Here is an 18,818-nt window from a genome sequence, read left to right on the forward strand (position 1 = left end):
CCTGATCTACCTGGGGAAGCCAAAACCTGTGTGGCAACAGGACAGAGGTGACCACACTGGAATTTGTGTACTCTCACACAGTTTCCCAGTAAGCATTTCCACTAAACAGATTAGAGTCACAAGGAAGGAGAGGCTTGTTGTAGGCTCTGTTTAGTTGGCTGCCTTCAGCAGAAAGGGGAAAGGACACTGCATGAAAGCTTGTACTCAGAGAACGTGGCACTTAAAGGGACTCTCGGGAGATGCCATCACTAGGTCTCAATCCTTGATATACATGGATGTACACTCATCTAGATCGAGGAATCTCCCAAGAGTCCAATAAGATGCCACATAAAAAAGAAAAATGTTTTATATAGAGAAGATCTCTCTACTCCACCCTAAGCTATGGCTGTCAGAACCTGGCGATCAGATCATGGGTGGAGAGGGTAAGCAGGACAGTGGAGGATCCACAGACCAAGAGAAAGAAGCCAACCATACCACCAACTCTGCTTTCCCACTGCAGGTCTCTAGCCCAGTGTGGACCCAAGCTGGGCAGGAGAGAAACTTTACATTAAATCAGGTGTGGAGTTTTACTACTATGTTGGATCACGCATCCAAAAACATTGAACTAAATCTATGCTTGTGATTTGAATGTACTGTAAGACTCTCTATTTCTAATACTGAGCATAAATGTCATGGGCTATGCCTGACTTTTCTTCCTGAAACAGGGAAGATTAAACCACTGAATAAAATTTAAAGAGACCACAGGAAACTAAAATACAATAATACAATACAATAATGTCTTGATCACGTTATGAACCATGCTTGTTCAGCACAGTGGTTCAATTCATGACAGATGAGAAATGTGGAAATGACATACTGAACAGGAGTTTGGAAAGCAGAGTCCAGGCCATGCTACTTTTCTCCTGACTTGGGAGAAATATGGCTCAATCACTAAAATTTCTTGAAGAATCCTAAGACAAGGCATTGCAGCTCTATTTCTAAATGCCTAACAAAATATTAAAACATACAAGAGTGCTCTTCAGTTTTGAGCTTGCTTTCTACATGAAGTATTGTCTACATTACTTAAAGTGTTTCCTATTTAAAAATATCAAATGACAAATTCAGAAATGTTTGTCTAGAGTTTTATTCCTGTCTGCCCCCTATGTTCTGATTTTTTCGTCCATGAATATTCTCAAATTGTAATGGGAATTCTATGCACAAAATATCCCTGGAGAGAAAACCTGGTCTATGGATTTTGATTTAATTACAGATAAGAATGGGGGGGGGGATAAACCTAGGGTTCTATTTTTACTATATCCATAACACCACTAATCTGAGACGCTATAGAGGTCTACAAATTCAGAAGACTTGAAAATAATTTCTTTGATATAATAAAAAGAGAACCATTTTCTTTAACTGAATTCCTTGGCCTCTGTGGTAGAAATCAGATGCCTCACATTATAGCAGCAGTTTCTCTCCCCACATGCAATCTAGGACCCGTTAACCAAGGCTATTTCTATATTCAGTAACATTTTATACAAACTCGATTTTATGAATGATGTGAATGCCACTGCTGAGAGGTCTCACTGGTAATATAATACGGTGATGCAAATGTACGCTTCAGCTAAATTAAAGGCATAAAGATAAATTATAAATTGGGGAAATACATTTTTCAGTTATATGATTTTTTTTTTTTTAGGTTATTCCTGTCAAAGTTGGAAACTGTCCTTTGTAAGAACACAATGAAAATTGCTAGACAGAATGGGAGAGAACAGATCGCTTCCTGAGCATGTATGGGCTGTGGCTTGTTAGTCCCATATGGAGGGCGCCTGAGCAACACAAGATATTTTATGCTAGATATTCTGCAGTTTGTATAGGAATTCAATGCAATTGCAGATAATCTTCTGGTCTAACGACATTTAAAGCATCACTTTTCTCTAGTGAATTCCTATTCACTATAAAATAATGGAATGAAAGGTTCTCCATTCCATCCATGAGTCTTAAAAATAGTTTGGCAATACTTTAATCTCAATTTTTGTAGCAAGATTTGGTAGAATTATTTCATGGCTATTTGAGAAAGCGTGTGTTTAGAGGTAAACAAATTAAAAGCAGAAATAATAAACATGGGTGATTTGTACGGTTCTGTTCTTTTTTCTTGAAAACTGAGGTGTCAGAAGAACAGAATCTGGTAACTCACTGAGACAAGGCTTAGAGCAGTCCCATTTCACTGATATTGGTATGGAAGTTAGGAAGGTTAAGATACTTCCATTCAGGGACCCTGTCTTTTTATTTATTACTATATATTATCCCTTTGTATTCTTATCTTCCTTACAGAATTGTAAACTCCTTTGAGGGTAGGGGTTTAGTCACCGATCTTTGTAGTTACCCCAATGTATCCCTTACAGATTTGCTGAGCTGTTAGACTATGGTGGTTGTCCAGTAGAAATCTATAAAATCAACTGAAATAAAGATCACATTCCATTAGTTTTAAAATCCTTATTTATGTTCACATTCAAATATCTCTAAAATCAGAATGTACCTTATGGTCAATACCCTTCTATGACTACTATTAGAAGAGCACAGCTGTGGTGATCTGGCTTGGAATAAAATCAGAGATAATATTTCTCTATAATTATGAATTATAAACATTCTTAATGAGAAAGACATTGGGTAGAAAACCATAGTCATCAAAGACTGGGATTAAAACAGTTGCGTTGGTTCTCAGTGTGAAATTTTAAGAATAATTTAATAATTATTTAATTATTTAATAATTATTTATTAATAATAATAATTTAATAATTTATTTTCCTTTTTACATTTACTAATGAGTGGTATATGGTTTAAAAGAAAACCCAAGTATAAACAGATCTGAAAGACTTCTTTCAGCAACATTCTATTTCATAAGAAAACACTGTGGTAGCTTAAGTGATGTTATGTTTTACTTTGTAGTGATATATAAAATAATGGCACACCCTGCAATTACTAAATATTGTATGGCCCATGATTTTGTAGCAGGTAGCCCATTTTCTAGTGTCTAGATTTGTATCTAACACCCTGCAATATTTTGAATAGAGCATGCTTTTGGTTAAGTAACATATTTCTAAAAATTTGGAGAGTAACAGGTAACAAAAGCACCATAATTCATGTTCACATAATCACAAAAGTTAATCTCAATATAATCAATTATGTTTTGCTTCCATTATAATCATCCATCATGAGAAACTTTTATTTGCTGTGAGAAGAGTCCTCTTGGGCATATGGATATCTATTTTAAATTTAGAGCCCTTGGTGTCCATCCTCCATCCTAACCCAGGACCATGCCAGGTGAAGTGAGACATGCAGAAACACAGTCTCCTTACACCCTAACTTACATCGTCCAAACTGGAGGGATAGCATCTCTTTTACAACTTGCAGCAGCCACACTAAAACATCAATTCTACCGTTGATTTAGCGACCACATTTATGTAAATTCCTCAAATACACTTTGTTTTTCATGAGCTCTGACTTTTCCATGTCTTTTCCTAATCTCAGTCTGTTAAAACTCTACTCAGTCTAAAGAACCTGATGTAAATGTCATTAGATATTTCCTAAAACCTCAGCTAGAAGATACTGTAATTTTTTATATGTCTATAGCTTTTGTTTATGCCTCTCAAACACTGTATCATAGGGCTATTAATCAAGGTATTTTATTTTCACTGATAGTATAATCCTTGAGTACAAAGTAATGGTTTATAGATTTCTATATAATCCCACAATTTAGAGCTCTGCTTCTAATAGGGATTCAATAAATGTTTATTAAACATCTAACTGATACATTTGCTAAATTCCTAAACTAATACACAATCTGAATAATAAAGTTTAATGCTCTATGCCATATTTGCATTTTCATGATTTTTTTTTTTACTAAGAACATATAAAAACTATTCAATGGAATAGTTTCATAATATCATTAAGAATATGTTACAAAAACTATCCAATGCAAATATAAATTATGGTTATTAAGATTGAGAAATTTTAGTATCCATTAGATATCATTCATCAATTATAAACAATTTCCTATGTATTTTAAACATACATGCAATATTTGAGGAAATGTTTTTATATCAAACATTATCTGTTTTGCAGTAGCCTGGTTGATCCAGAAATCAATGTGGTAACACTCTCTAGGCCAACTCACCTCTCACAATGATGTTGGTGGACTTTTTTGCAGGGTTTCCCACATTATTATTGGCGATGCAGCTGTAAGTACCAGCATCTTCTGAGGTGATGGCGGGTATGGTCAATGTTCCTCCATTCAAAACAGTCTTTTCAGGCAGAGTCCCAAAGGACCTGACCCAGGTGAGAGTGGGCGCAGGTTCTCCTCCTGTTGTAACACATACTAATGTTATGGCCTCTCCAGGATTTACAACTATAGGGTCATCCACCAAGAGTTTAATTGACGGAGATGCTAAAAGACATAAACAAACAAACAAACAAACAAAAAATGCACTATTTAGATCTGTTACAACTGGAATTCCACAGCATGCTTTATATTTATTCAAACAATTAAAAAGACATACTCTTTTCCTTTGCCAAAATCTTATTGTATTAATGAAGTTTAAGCCAGATAAAATGGTTACTATATTAATTACATGGTAAAAACCTATAGAAGTGTATTAAGAATATTACACATATAGAGAGGAATTATAATTTGTGTATTCTGAGATTATTGTTCCGAAATCAGGATGACGAGGAGGATTAAAGTTTTTAAACAAAAATCCCTTTCCCTTTGAATGCTGACAATCACCATTTGCTTCTTTCCTTCCAGGTATAAGTATTGAAGCTGTTTAGTCCTTGTATTTTCATGGTAGGTATTGTCAATTATTTAATTTTGGGATCATTCTGAGGTGAAATGATATACTTCTGTATCTGAACACAATGAAGTAAGAGATAAAGGCATAGATCATTCTAGTCTTTTATTAAGCTATGGGCCTAGTTTTTGATCTTGAAAGGCATAAAAAAAACTATCTAATTCCAATGCAGTCTCCATACTTCATCTCTCACCTCTCCATTCACAAAAGATCTAGACAGTGAGTTCTCATCACCACTGCTTTAAAACAGGGGGTGGGATTATGGACATTGGGGAGGGTATGTGATTTGGTGAGTGCTGTGAAGTGTGCAAACCTGGTGATTCACAGACCTGTACCCCTGGGGATAAAAATATATGTTTATCAAAAATAAAAAATTAAAAAAAAATAATAATAATAATAAAAAAATTAAAAATAAAAAAAAACAAACAAACAAATGAGAGCTCAAACATAGTCACCAAACTGTGCCTCCTAACCACTCGAATGTTTAGTTTATAATAATCTCCCCAGTAAGAATAGTCATTTGCAATCTTTCAGGTTAAAACATACAAAGATAAAATATCCATTCAAAAAAATGCTGTGTTAGACTTTTCATCAAACACTCAAAATAGAAACAACACAAAAAATATGTATGTTCACAGACAGCATTTTTCTGCTTACATTGCAGTGCTGGTCTCCAACAATGAATCCCTAAAGAAAAACAGGGGGATGCTGTATGCTGGTATTTAATCTCACATATTCAGATATATTTTATGCCAAAGTCAAAACTGTATTGTATGAAATCAGTCCATATTAGAAACGCTTAACATGTTCAATTGTACTATGTGATTTTTTTTTTCTATTAACTTCAGCTTAGACTTGGAGAGTGTTTTTCTCAGAATAAAAGGTAAATTCTTGTGTGGCCTGATATTCATCTTCCTTTTTAAAACAAAACAAAACAAAACAAAAAAGGAGAGCAAGAAAACAATCCCCTGTTATTATCATGGTACTGTGGAACAGGCACGGTTTGTCTGGATGACATTTTTAAATATAATTTTTGCATGTTGGTCCTTCTAACATGATTTTAAGTAATATGGAAGTTTTCAAAGTATCTTAATAGCCCTCGTGAGGTGTTGACTTTAAATTATAAAGATTTATGACTAAAATTAGAAAATGTACACAGTGAAAAGAATATGGAAAAGGCACTCATTTAGTAGAAAAGAGCATTCTCTGAAGAGTTAAGGTTGTTAAGCTGACAAGAGATATTACTATTTAAATATTTTTAAAACAGATATTATATTTATTGATATATTGCCACAAAAAAGTAAAAGATCTCCCTATAGCCTAACTGAACCTTATTTATACTATAAACTCTTACAAATGGATTTAGTTAAAATATAATTCTAAAGATTCCAAATTTTATATCATGTTAACCAAGCTCATTTGTTTTACACCATGTTTCAGTAAACTTAAAAGTCCCAAGGCTTAGGCACCATTAAGAGCATATGTTTGGACTATAGAAACATACAATGGTGATATAAACTCATGAAATATTTGTCCCTGAAATTGACTTGTACAAGAAGAATTGTTTTTCTATTAGACAGAAAATATTTAAAGGAAAAAGCTCAAGAAAATTCCAAAGCTCAAACAATAACACATACATAACAAAACCATTGTTCTACCTCTAATGTACTATGCAGAACTATATTCACGGATATATTTTTTAAAAATCCTCTTTTCGAAAATGGAACTGAAAAAAGAATATTGTCCAACCTTTTTTATTGCAGATGGCATTCATTTTTCTGATTATCGCTGATATTAAAAATACCCCAGGGGCACCTGGGTGGCTTAGTCACTTAAGTGCCTGACTCTATTTTCGTTCAGTTTATGATATCAGGGTCATGAAATCGAGTCCTACATTGGGCTCTGTGCTGCATATGGAGACCGCTTGAGATTCTCTCCCTCCCTCTGCCCATCCCCCAACTTGTTCTAATTCAACATTCTCATAGGGCTTTTCAAAGCTCATGAGCAAAAATTGCTATATCTATTTCATCATCTACCTTGCAAATGAATGTTATTTTTTCTCAGTGTCCTTAAACTGTCCAACCATCCTGAGTATGCATTATAAGCTTCCTCTTTAGCACTTACATAGATGTATAGGAAATGAGAATGAGAAATCTCATTGCATTAAATCATATAGGTAGCTGAGTGTTCAGTAAATGCTTATAACATGTGTTGGTCAGATTATTCTATCACTGTATCAGTATAAACATGTAAGACCACAGAGGTCATCAGTTTCCTTCTTAGTATGAGAAAAACACAGTGTCCTAAAACATACTGCAAGATCTAGACACCCATACATTCTTCACAACAACATGTACGAGAGAGAGATTACTATTCTAAACTCTTTGTTAAGTGATAAAGAAATGAAACACGAATGTTGAAAAGGGAACAAGAGGAACACTGAATGGAGAGAAAGTCCTTAAAAGAATACTGAATGTGGAACCTGTCAAAAGAAACCGCAGTAAACTCTACAACATGCTAAGAGGAGAAAACAGGGATTTCCTAATGTCTGCTAGGATATCCTTCCATGTATCTACGATCAATAGCTGTTTATGTGAAAATAATGCGATAAGAAGAAAGAAAGAATAAGGAATGAATGGGTGGTTAATGGAGGCAACATTATCCATCAGGAGATAGGCACAAACTGAAATGAATAAAAACACAGTATGAGTTGAAGGAAGGGGGTAAAAATACACATGATTAACTTCCCACATCTGTTCTATGGTCCCACAATTTTTAAACTAAAAAATATAAACTAAAAAATATAAAAGATGACAGACAAACCAAGTTAAGCTTCTATGTGGTGAGACATAACTTAAGCTATGCTTATAGACTCAAGGAATAGAAAAAAGTTTCTCTCAAAAGAGCTATTCACGTCACTGAGATGCAGAAACCACCATCTTTTCACAAATTTCACTGAAATCCATTTTCAATACACATTTCATTGAAATACAGGTTGCAGTGAACACGTCACATAATAAAAATGAGCATATTTTAGAAGTCGATATGAAGACTGAAAATAATCTATACATTTAGTTGGGATACCATTCAAATATGATCATTGTTGATATATTGATTGATTCTCATGAAGTCCAGGAATGACATCATTTTGAGGAATTCTGTTTAAACAATGCTCCAGGATATGGCAACATTTGAAACAGTATTCATAAATAATCTCTAATTCAGGAGAGAGGCTTTGCTATAGATATCGAAACCAAAATGCATTTTTCATTATGTTAATATTCACACACTGGATATTTCTGGAAATGATTGAGAACACAGAGTAAGTATGCTCCTTCATGGAAATTTACAGAAACGTCTCCTAGAAGAGACTTAGTTGATAATGCCAAACTGGGTTGGCACAACATTTTTTTGTTTTATCATTTTTGTTGTTGCTGCTGCTGCTGTTAAGAAGGAATGTTTTTAGGTGTGTTGCTTATTTCCCTAGCAAAACAAATTTCAACACATTCTTTCATTCAATAAGTATTTATTGACCACCTACTATGTATTTAGTCACTGTGATAGGCGCTTGAGATGTACTGGTTCAAAAAAAAAACAGTCAAAGAATCCCTGCATTCAGAAGCTCACATCCTAGAAGGAAGAGAATCAGCCCTTTTCCCATGACTCCATTGTCTTAAGTGATTTTATATATTTATATCACCTGCCTATTCTTTGAAGTCATGTGCATTTATGATCCCTGATCAAGATGCTTATGCCACATGAGCAAAATGAGTATAGAAATTTGCCAAAAGATATTCATTATAAAACGAGACATTACAAAACGGAACAAATGTTATTTACATTTGATTCTAATCATTGAACAAGATAAAATGGAAAAATTAGAAATGCAACTTGTTTTCTTTTTTCTTATTTTATTTTATTTATTTTTTTAATATAATTTTTTATTTTTTATAAACATATATTTTTATCCCCAGGGGTACAGGTCTGTGAATCACCAGGTTTACACACTTCACAGCACTCACCAAAGCACATACCCTCCCCAATGTCCATAATCCCACCCCCTTCTCCCAAACCCCCTCCCCCCCAGCAACCCTCAGTCTCATAAAATAATTTTTAATTTATTTATTGACAGAGAGAGTCAGAGAGGGAACACAAGCAGGGGGAGTGGGAGAGGGAGAAGCAGGCTTCCCACTGAGCAGAGAGCCAGATGAGGGGCTCAATCCCAGTACCCCGGGATCATGACCTGAGCAGAAGGTAGATGCTTAATGACCTAGCCACCCGGGCACCCAGGAACTTGTGTTCTAAGGTGAGCAAAAGACAATGAAGTCAAAAGCTTTATTTTAGTCAATAAGCTATGTCAATAGATGGGATACTAATACATAATGGCCTGATATGTCTTCATAAACTTTGGGAAACATGATGAAAAAGAACTTTAAAACCACATATATCTCACCCTTTCAGTCAATAAAACCTAACTAATCTTGCCAAAATGTGAAATATTGGGAAATTTGGTCTCATTCAAGTTTATAAGAATGAGAGCACTCATCTGCTGCTGCAGCCGAATCCCAGAAGATTGTCACTCATGGAGAGAAATCCAAGCTTAAAAATACTTCCAAGTAAGAAATTTGCTGTTCAAAGAATTTTCCTGTTCCTTATAGAAGATACAAGGTGCTGAAGAGTACTGCCAGTTTGAAAAGTGTCCTCTTCACGAGATCAGTAGGGCATGAATTCACTATACCTGCTGCCTGGAATTCTCTTCCCATGCTTATCCACCTGGCAAACCAGTGGTCAAGTGCTTTACCATGCTCAAATGTCAGTATCAATTCCTCACTGGATTCCTAGTTTTCTTGTCTAAGACAGTTGAGTTATTTCCTCTTTGTATGACCATAGTTGTTTATAGTAACCATCCCTCATGCCCCACTATGACAATTAGAGCTATTACCCCTACCCTTTCACTGTGAGATATTTAGGAATAGGATATGAGGGTGAGAAGGGCGATTTTTTTCATGTTTGTATCAACATCAACCAGAAAAGGATCTCATGAAGAATTAAGTACTCAATAATGTCTCATTAAATAAAATAATGTTAAATTTAAAGATTAGAGAAGAAGATGCTCAACATCACTGATTATCAGGTAGCTGCAAATCAAAACCACAATAAAACATCATATCACAGGGTGGCAAAAAAAAAAGAGAGAGAGAGAGAGAGAGAAGGAATAACAAGTGTTTTGGAGGCTCTGGAAGAAATGGAGCTCTCACATTACTGTTGGTGGGATTGCAAATTGGTACAGCTCCTATGGAAAACAGTATGGATGTTCCTCAAAAAACTAAAAATAGAAATACCATATGATCCTGTAATCCCCCTATTGGGTATTAACCCACAAAAAGCAAAAACACTAATTTAAAAATGTATATGCATCCCTATGTTGGTTGCATCATTATTTACAATAGCCAAGACAACCTAAGTGTCTATCGCTAGACAACCAGATAAGGAAGTTGTACTATTAATGGAACATTACACAGCCATAAAAAGGATAAGACTGTACCATTTGGGATAACATAGATGTACCTACAGGGCATTATGTGAAGTAAAATAAGTCAGACTGAGAAAGACAAACACCACATGATTTCACTCCTATGTGGAATTTAAAACCAAAACCAAACCAAATGAATAAACAAACAAAAAGGAGAATAAGACTCAAAATACAGAGGGAAAAAAGTGACTTTTTTTCCATACAAAGGGAGGTGGGTAGAAGTATGGGCAAAATGGGTAAAGGGAAGTGGAAGATACAGGCTACCAGTTATGGAATGAATAAGTCACAAGAATAAAAGGCACAGAACAAAAAATATAGCCAGTGATATTGTAATAGTGAGATACGATAACAGATGGTAGTTACATTTGTGGTAACATAAAAATCTGTCAAATCATTATGCTGTATACCTGAAACTATGGTAACATTGTGTGTCAACTATATTCAAATAAAAATTACAATGAAAATTAAGATTAGAGAATAGAAACTTCCCTTAAGTCCCAACTATTCATTATAAAATTAACAACAACAACAAAAATAACAATAACATGAAAGAATGCAACATACCACTCGAAATTTCATGAGTCATTCATCAAAAAATACTAGTTATAAAGACCTGCCAGTACTTTCCTTGTTCAATCCATCTAAACTAACCATACTTTATATTACTAACAAGGTGATGACAAGGAATTGCACTATCAAAATTTAGTATACCACTCACATAAAATGAATATAGCATATTATTTATACTTTTTTATACTTAACTCTTTGCTCAGCTATGACACATGCACTACTATTAATAAACTATATGATTAAGCCAAATTATATCCCTGAAACTGAAATAAAGGAAGCGTGACCTTTGTCATAAGAGGACAGTATATAGATAATCCAATATGGGCCTAAAAAATCAGTCAGTCTGTAAGGCTTTACTGTGAGAGTGATACAGTGAAGCAGCAGAACAGATAAAGATGTCTCCTCCTAGACCATCTGGTGTGGATCTCACAGCTATACTGCTGAAGCCTCACCAGAGCAGCAAAGCAAACAAAACAATAATTCTGTTCTGGATACCACAGCTGCTGAGATGGGGGAAGCTGGTATTTCTATAACCAGTAATATAACACAGAGGGATTCATGCAAAGAGGCACTCTCTTACTGGTTATTCTCTTGCTGATCTGATAAAGATTAATTCTTTCCTTTTATTATCCAGCCTGAGGACACCATATTATATTGCTCCATTCTGAATCGTTTTATGATTCTATAACTTTATCCTATAGTTACTCTGGCTAAGACTGGCTCCTAGCTAATCTTGAAGAATAATGCTGAATAGATTTAACTCTGCCAGACCTCTGTATGCCCCTCCAAATATCCAGGGGATACTCTTAAATAATTCCTACAGGACTGCCGAGACCAAATTTCTATCTAGATTAGGAAAACACCTGGGCATATAGTCTCCTAACCTTATGATACATCTTATTCAGGTTATTCAAATAACTAAATTGTCTCCAAGATACAGCAAAGATTAGATGGACAGAATTACAACCTTTAATATGTGCCAGACCCTCTTAAAAAACCTTTATATATATGACCTATTTAATTATATGAGGTAGGGGGCACCTGGGTGGCTTAGTGAGCCTTCAGCTTAGGTCATGATCCCAGGGTCCTGGGATCAAGCCCCGCATCCGGCTCTCTGCTCTGCAAGCAGCCCGTTTCCTCCTCTCTCTTTGCCTGCCTCTCTGCCTACTTGTGATCTCTGGTCTGTCAAATAAATAAATAAAATTTTAATTGTATGAGGTAGGTACTACTATTATCCATTTTAGTTATTACCAATCTGGGAAATAGTTTAGATAACTTGCCCAAGGTGACACAGGTAGTGAATTGTGGAGCTGGGGGTTCTAATTTAGGCAATCTGGCTTGAGATGAAGATAAATCATTGTAGATAAACTCCAGAATGAAATGAACAAAGTTGATAATTTCAAAGTTCTAACTGAATTCTTAATGATATTTATGCCAGAAGATGACTTATAGCAGCCTAACAGAAAGAGGAGATAATATTAGTATCATCCACTACTACATTATAAAAACAAGGGCTGGGAAAAAACAAACGTGATTTGCTAGTCAGACTACCAGAAGTTGTCTACCATTCAGAATATAAGACAAAAAGGACTTGTGAACCACCTAAGTCATAATTATAAAGCTTAAATTCTGAAGTGTTTTTGGAAAAGGCTCTTGGGCCATTGCTCAGAGTGTGATTATTCCTAACATGTTTATACATAACTAAAATGGAATCAGAAATTTAAATTCTCAGATTTCAAGAGGTTAGGAGAAGGAAGTTATACACGGAAAGGCTTCTCAAGATGGGAAAACGGAAAACAACAGTGATAGTTGACAATCTACCAGCAAGAAAAGAGAAAGTTTGAAACAAGTGCATTAATCCATGGCATAGTAAGTATGGTCACAAAGATAAACCACGCCTCCATCTATTTCAACTATTTTTCCAAAAATGCCCAAATAGGAAGGTATAATTTTAAAAAGCAAGAAAAAAAGTAATACATCCATATATTTAGATGTTAGCAAGGCGCAGATAGAGAAATATTTTTGCTGATGCTTCTAAAGTTTGCTATGAAATACTACTTCATGAAAGACAAATGTGGTCGTATTTTGCTGAATACAGTAGTCGAACAAAATTCAGTAAAAAAATCAAATCATGCAAATCATACATATATTCATACATAACACACTTAAGCATTAAAACAGGTACTTACTTTGAAGATTTTATTTATCCATTTGACAGAGATCACAAGTAGTCAGAGAGACAGGCAGAGAGAGAGAGAGGAAGGGAAGCAGGCTCCCGGCCAAGCAGAGAGCCCGATGTGGGGCTCGATCCCAGGACCCTGAGGTCAAGACCTGAGTGGAAGGCAGAGGCTTAACCCACTGAGCTACCCAGGGGCCCTTTGGATTTTTGAAAGTGGTTTTACAAAACAGACTGTCATATCATGATTGCCTGAATTGGGTGACACCCAGATTAGTAGTCTCATGAGTTCCTCAGCTCCTTAGCACGCATCTGTTCCCAACCTTACAGCTGGAATTTCTTCTCCAGCCTTCAATGGACATGTATGCATTTGAAAATGTTGGAATTAGGCATTTTATTCTAGTAGGTGAGGGTGCCTTAATGAATTGAGACTTGCCCTGGGAAACTCTAGAATTGTGCAGATTTTGTTTTATAAAGGGCTAAGAATGTTTTTAGGAGCCGCTGGCTTTCAAGTGCAGATATTTTAAGCATTTTTTTTACTATTACATTTCTATTGATATTCATTCCCCAAAGTTCATTAAGTGAAAAAGGAAAAAGGAAGGCTTAACAAGAATCAGAGCATAATCTGTTAAAAATAAGTGTACTGGAGTAGAGAAATTTGATTTCAAGTCTTGTGTGTGATTAGGAACCATTTTATTGGACTGAATTACAAAGCCATACAACTGTGGTTTACACTGGAGGAAATGACAGTTTTAAACTACAGGCCTTGTAGGAGGTGTCACTACGGTATCATGTTGACATACTGTAAATAGTAACTGCTGCTTAACACTGTCATTATAGATCTAATTCCAACGAGAGTCAATTCAAGTCTAACCATTAAACTAGCTACACTTCTTATCTTGGGATTTCAGACACTCAGAGAATATTTAAATACATTGCTGCCATGTTCTAGGACAATGCTGCTACACGATAAGGGAGGTATTTATTTTTTGAATAAGATAATACTGTAATGTAGCATGTGTAGAAGAACTAAATAAGCTGCACAAAATGGAATGTTGCTTAAGGAAAGATTAAAAGCCAATAAAACCTTTTTAATACTATTTTAATATGAGAGATAAAACATTGACTGAATCACCTCTGAATTCAATTCCTCTCTACGTATAAGAAATGTACATAGAAATGTCCTGCCAATATTTTATTTCTCAAAGTTACTAGAAATACAGCTTTTACATTTAGATATTTTCACTATAGATTTCACTAAACCTGCATTTTCCCAATCTACCTGATTACTAGGAGATACTGAAATTATCTTTTCAGAGAATACAAATACCATTTGTATTTGTATACATTGTATTTGTACCATTTGTTTTCAATGTTGAATGATTTTTTTATTTTCTTCAAGTTCTTAATATTGATATGTATTGATTTGCCTATTTAATTCTTCAGCAACTTGAAAATTAAATCCATATTAAATTGACTTTGGATCTGTTTATCTATAATAATATTTTCTCTACCTATATTCATATTTAACATTTTGCTCAGACACATAAAACAATGTTTAACATGCAGATTATTGTATATTCAGTGAATTTTCTGCTTCCGTGAAAAGTAGAATCATATTTCTGTATGGCCCACAGAGTCATAATACTGTATGGTTATCACACCAGATTGCTTTTTACTTACAATTGCAAAAGGAAAAAGACATGAATATTACAATTTTTTATCAGATTGAGCTAAAGGTTAAGTTGAAAGATAAAGTTGAAAGATATGCAACGAGGCAAGACTAGAGTTTTTAAATATTTCTGATCAACATCAAGAGAATTAGAAAGATACAGAGAATTGGAGTTTATCCTCTTTTCCCCCTTTTTGTTTCCTCTAAGCAAGTGTCTTAGTAGATTTAATCCCAGAGAAATTTAACAAGAATCCATTTTACACTGCTCATTTTCCCAGTAGTTTTGTTCATTTATTTCCTGTGGTGCCTATTTTTTTTTCCTCCTCGCTTATGTGACAATCGTTTTGAAGGAATTTCTTACCTATTGTTACCTGTTAAGTCAAACTATCTGGAACTGCCTGCATTTTACCATGTAAGAACTAAAGACTTCTTAGTAAAACAAAGCAAACTCAGGTCACTGGATTTTGCTGGAGAGACAGAACACTCCCTAGAAGCGCTTTCCTTGGCTGACTTAAAATCCCACATCTTGCTGGGTTGAGCACAATGCTGTAATGCCAAACCAAAGTAAAAACTTAAGGAGCAGCTTCATACAACTGGCACATCTTGTTATGCCAAAAACTTTATACCTGGTTTCTTGAAAGCACCCGTTCTTGTCATATCAGGATATTGGGTGGCATTAATAAAACAAGAGGCCAAGACCATCAGCAATAAATTCCTATTATACAATGGGTCTATCAGCAATCAATACTGCTGACTTCACAGCACATTCACTGGATTAGTGTGTGACTGAAAGACGCAGTCAATAAAATGCTTGAGTAGTACAGGGTGTGATGCTTTAGAAATAACTGCTACAATAGCAAACCAAAAGTACATGTTATGTCTGGACTTAGAATCAAAAGATTGATGTTAATGCATTTCTGATACTCTGCTTGTCTATCATTTCCCATTTACCAGTCTTCTCTCTGCTTCTAGTCTCTGCAACAATACACTAGACACCCTACTCCTACTGTATAAACTACTACAGCGTCACCTCTTTCTCTCTTTCTCTCTTCCTCCCCCCCTCTCTCATGTTTCATTAAAATTCTTCAGGAACCAATGGGAACCTTTTAAGTTATGGCCAGTTGTGGCTTCCATGACCCTATGATGGTAAAAGTGACCACAAGGCTACAACTTAGCCACAACACAGAGCCTTAAATCGTATGAGTAATGTGGCTAATCTCATTTAAACTTCCCAAAATGTATAACAAGTTAAAAATGAAATTGATGCATTTAAATGCCTTGGAGTTTGAGGGAAAAGAGTAGCCAGGGATGCATCCTGTCTTGAGGGGCATTAAAGCCTCCCTGCCAGTGATTTTTTTGTTTTGTACAAGTAATATTAAAAGCACAATATTTGCAAAGATTCCCTCAAAGAGGTGCATTCGGTTCAGAAATTATTAGTTTCACTTTTTCCTGCATAGTAATGTAAGCCCCACATATGAAAAGACAACAGCACAATGAAGTATTAATATTCTTAAAACCTTAACCTTTCTTGCCTGGACCTTAGGGCTCAAGAGTATGTGTGTGTGTAGAGGCTGCATTTACTTCTTTGCAGCTACCTCATTTCATCTAAGTTTTTATTGTTGTTGATGTTATCTTGCTAAATAAAAATGAAATTTTAGAGTGAATGGTGTCTTCTCATCTACCTGAAACCCACCTCAGAGACCACTATCATTATGACTGAGCAAAAATGCAAGTTCAAAGAGTCGTCAGAATTGTTCACAGCAGTGCAGAGTGGGGAGGGAAAGCCAGGATCCACACCAGGTCTTCTCACTGAAGTTTCTCTATATAGAGTCGCTTAAACCTCTGCATGCACCAGCATTAACGACTGTCATGAAGACTAGTATCTTGTACGGAGGAAGGCTGTATGCTGAATTAGATCACTGGTTTGCCTGGGTTTATAGGATTTTCCAGGACTGGGACTTCCATTGAGTCTAGGACAAACAGGGATGATTGACAACCTGAAAGGTGACTACCTGATATAATCAATTCAAGACCAAGGTGAATAAATAATAGGATAAGGTACATGCACTAATGGAAATTATTGTATTTTCATCATGACAGCCAGTAATCTATAAATTCAAATGTTTCAGTAAATGATCATGGAGGTATCTGTATCACAAATTCTGTATCACAAATTATGAATTGCAAACTCAAAAACCATGCAACAAGTCTAAAATGCATTTCTAGCAATTTAATTAGTATTTATAATCATGTACTTTGGGGGGGTTTCACTAGAACAAAAGAATCTTAAGAAGTCCTAAGCCATGGTCCACAAATCCATAATCTAGAATTAAATCTAGAATTAAAATAAAAAATAAAATTAAAAAATTAATTATTCTCAGAGATTTAGGAATCTTCTTACATCATTTTGGCGTATCTTCACTCAATTTTCTGAAAGAAATATTATAAAACACATGATTTGAACTTTTGTAGTCTTATAAGTAATTTTAAAATTGTTCAATTTAATTACAGTTTAATAGCCTATGAAGAATAGTAACTACTTACAGTTAGAACAATTTTACCAATGAATTATTCTAGATGTTCGCTAAAACACAAATTATTTGATATGCTCCAAAGTATTTGTGTTAAGTTGTGAGATAACATGTCAATAATTTACATGTCTTTCAATGAATATGACAGCATTTCCTTTCATTTGATTAAAAGTGTTTTTTATTATTCTTCTATTTTTAGACATCTACTGCATCTGGGTTATGAAAGCTTCTGGGAGAGTTGATAGTTGATGAGGGATACTTTATATAAGAACTCGTAGTCCCAGAATAACTCTGGATATAACTAACCTGAAAAATGCATTGCCAGGACAACAAAATACGCAGGTGTAGGGAGATCTCAGCAACATGCGAACTTCCTGTTATTATGGTAATAGGGTTTTGGAAAATCTGGGTCACCTTGTTGCTCTGCAAACAGTCTCAGGAAGACCAAAGTTGAAACCCCATACTGACCACTGCTTCTGTCCCCAGATTTAGTGCTTACTTATCACCCATATTTTCATATTTCTAAAGATACATTAATGAGAATAGGGCATATATGTTTGATTACCTTAGGAAAAGATGAGCTCTTGGATTAGGAATCTGCTGTAAATCAACCCAATTGTAAGCTTTTTCAATTTTCCTTACATACCATTATCAATTTTTATTTCTGTTAAACATTTTTGCTAACAGTTTAGACAGACATATACCAGAATATGTGTTCATTTCTATAGACTTTTCTGAGAAATGTTATTTAATTTATCCACCAGTAAAAGTAATTTTAAGAAGATTATGAACTTATTTCAAGATTAGTCATCAATGGTTGAAGCTGTACGCATTATCCTAACAAAAGTCTAAGATTCTTGTCATCATCTCACCACATTTACTGATGGTGCCACTTTATTCTTTCTATTAGCTAGGTTAACAACCCTACATTTTATATAGCTACTATATATTATATTTATCATGTGCCAGACACTTATTTTAAAAGTTTTTCATTTTATAGCATTTATAGTCTAAAAAACCAAATAAAGTGGGACTTTGTGTTATCCCCATTTTTAGGGAGGGGAAAAATAAGTTTAGAGAAGCGAAATAAATCTCCAAGTTTAGAAAATCAAAAGTTGTATCTGAGGCTTTCGAATTTCAAAATCCATGCTAAAGAGTTATAGGAAAGGTCTCATTCTCTAATGACAGCCCATCAACAATATGTGTGTTCTGTTGGTGTATCTAGTAGTAAATACTGTCATTTAGAAAATCTGTATTATCTAAGATAAAAAAAATCTACTAAGGAATTAATGTTCTTAATATATATTTGTGCATGAAATGATGATTCTTGGCTTTTTCTTGTTTTTTTTTTTTTCCTTCTGTTTTATCTTCTGTAGCACATACTAACTTCTCCATCACAAAAAAAGAATGAGAAAAAAAAAATGCATGGGTTCACTGATGTATCATTTCTGATCCTATTTCAATATTTTGACCATGCTTTTAAAAATTCATGATAATACTATTACAA

At 34.7% G+C, this 18,818-nt stretch overlaps 1 protein-coding gene across 1 annotated transcript in view; it reads right to left on the reverse strand.

The window, feature by feature from the left end:
- The window catches only part of MDGA2 (MAM domain containing glycosylphosphatidylinositol anchor 2), an 871,541-nt gene that overhangs the window by 298,713 nt on the left and 554,010 nt on the right, over positions 1-18,818 (reverse strand). The window contains exon 6 of the mRNA XM_004738721.3: positions 4,157-4,426. Coding sequence (XP_004738778.1) covers positions 4,157-4,426 — 270 coding nt within the window. The remainder of the gene's footprint in view (positions 1-4,156; positions 4,427-18,818) is intronic.

The sequence above is a fragment of the Mustela putorius genome, unplaced genomic scaffold (genome assembly GCF_011764305.1).
Source record: "Mustela putorius furo isolate JIRA1106 unplaced genomic scaffold, ASM1176430v1.1 tig00000129_pilon_pilon_pilon, whole genome shotgun sequence".
NCBI lineage: Eukaryota > Metazoa > Chordata > Mammalia > Carnivora > Mustelidae > Mustela > Mustela putorius.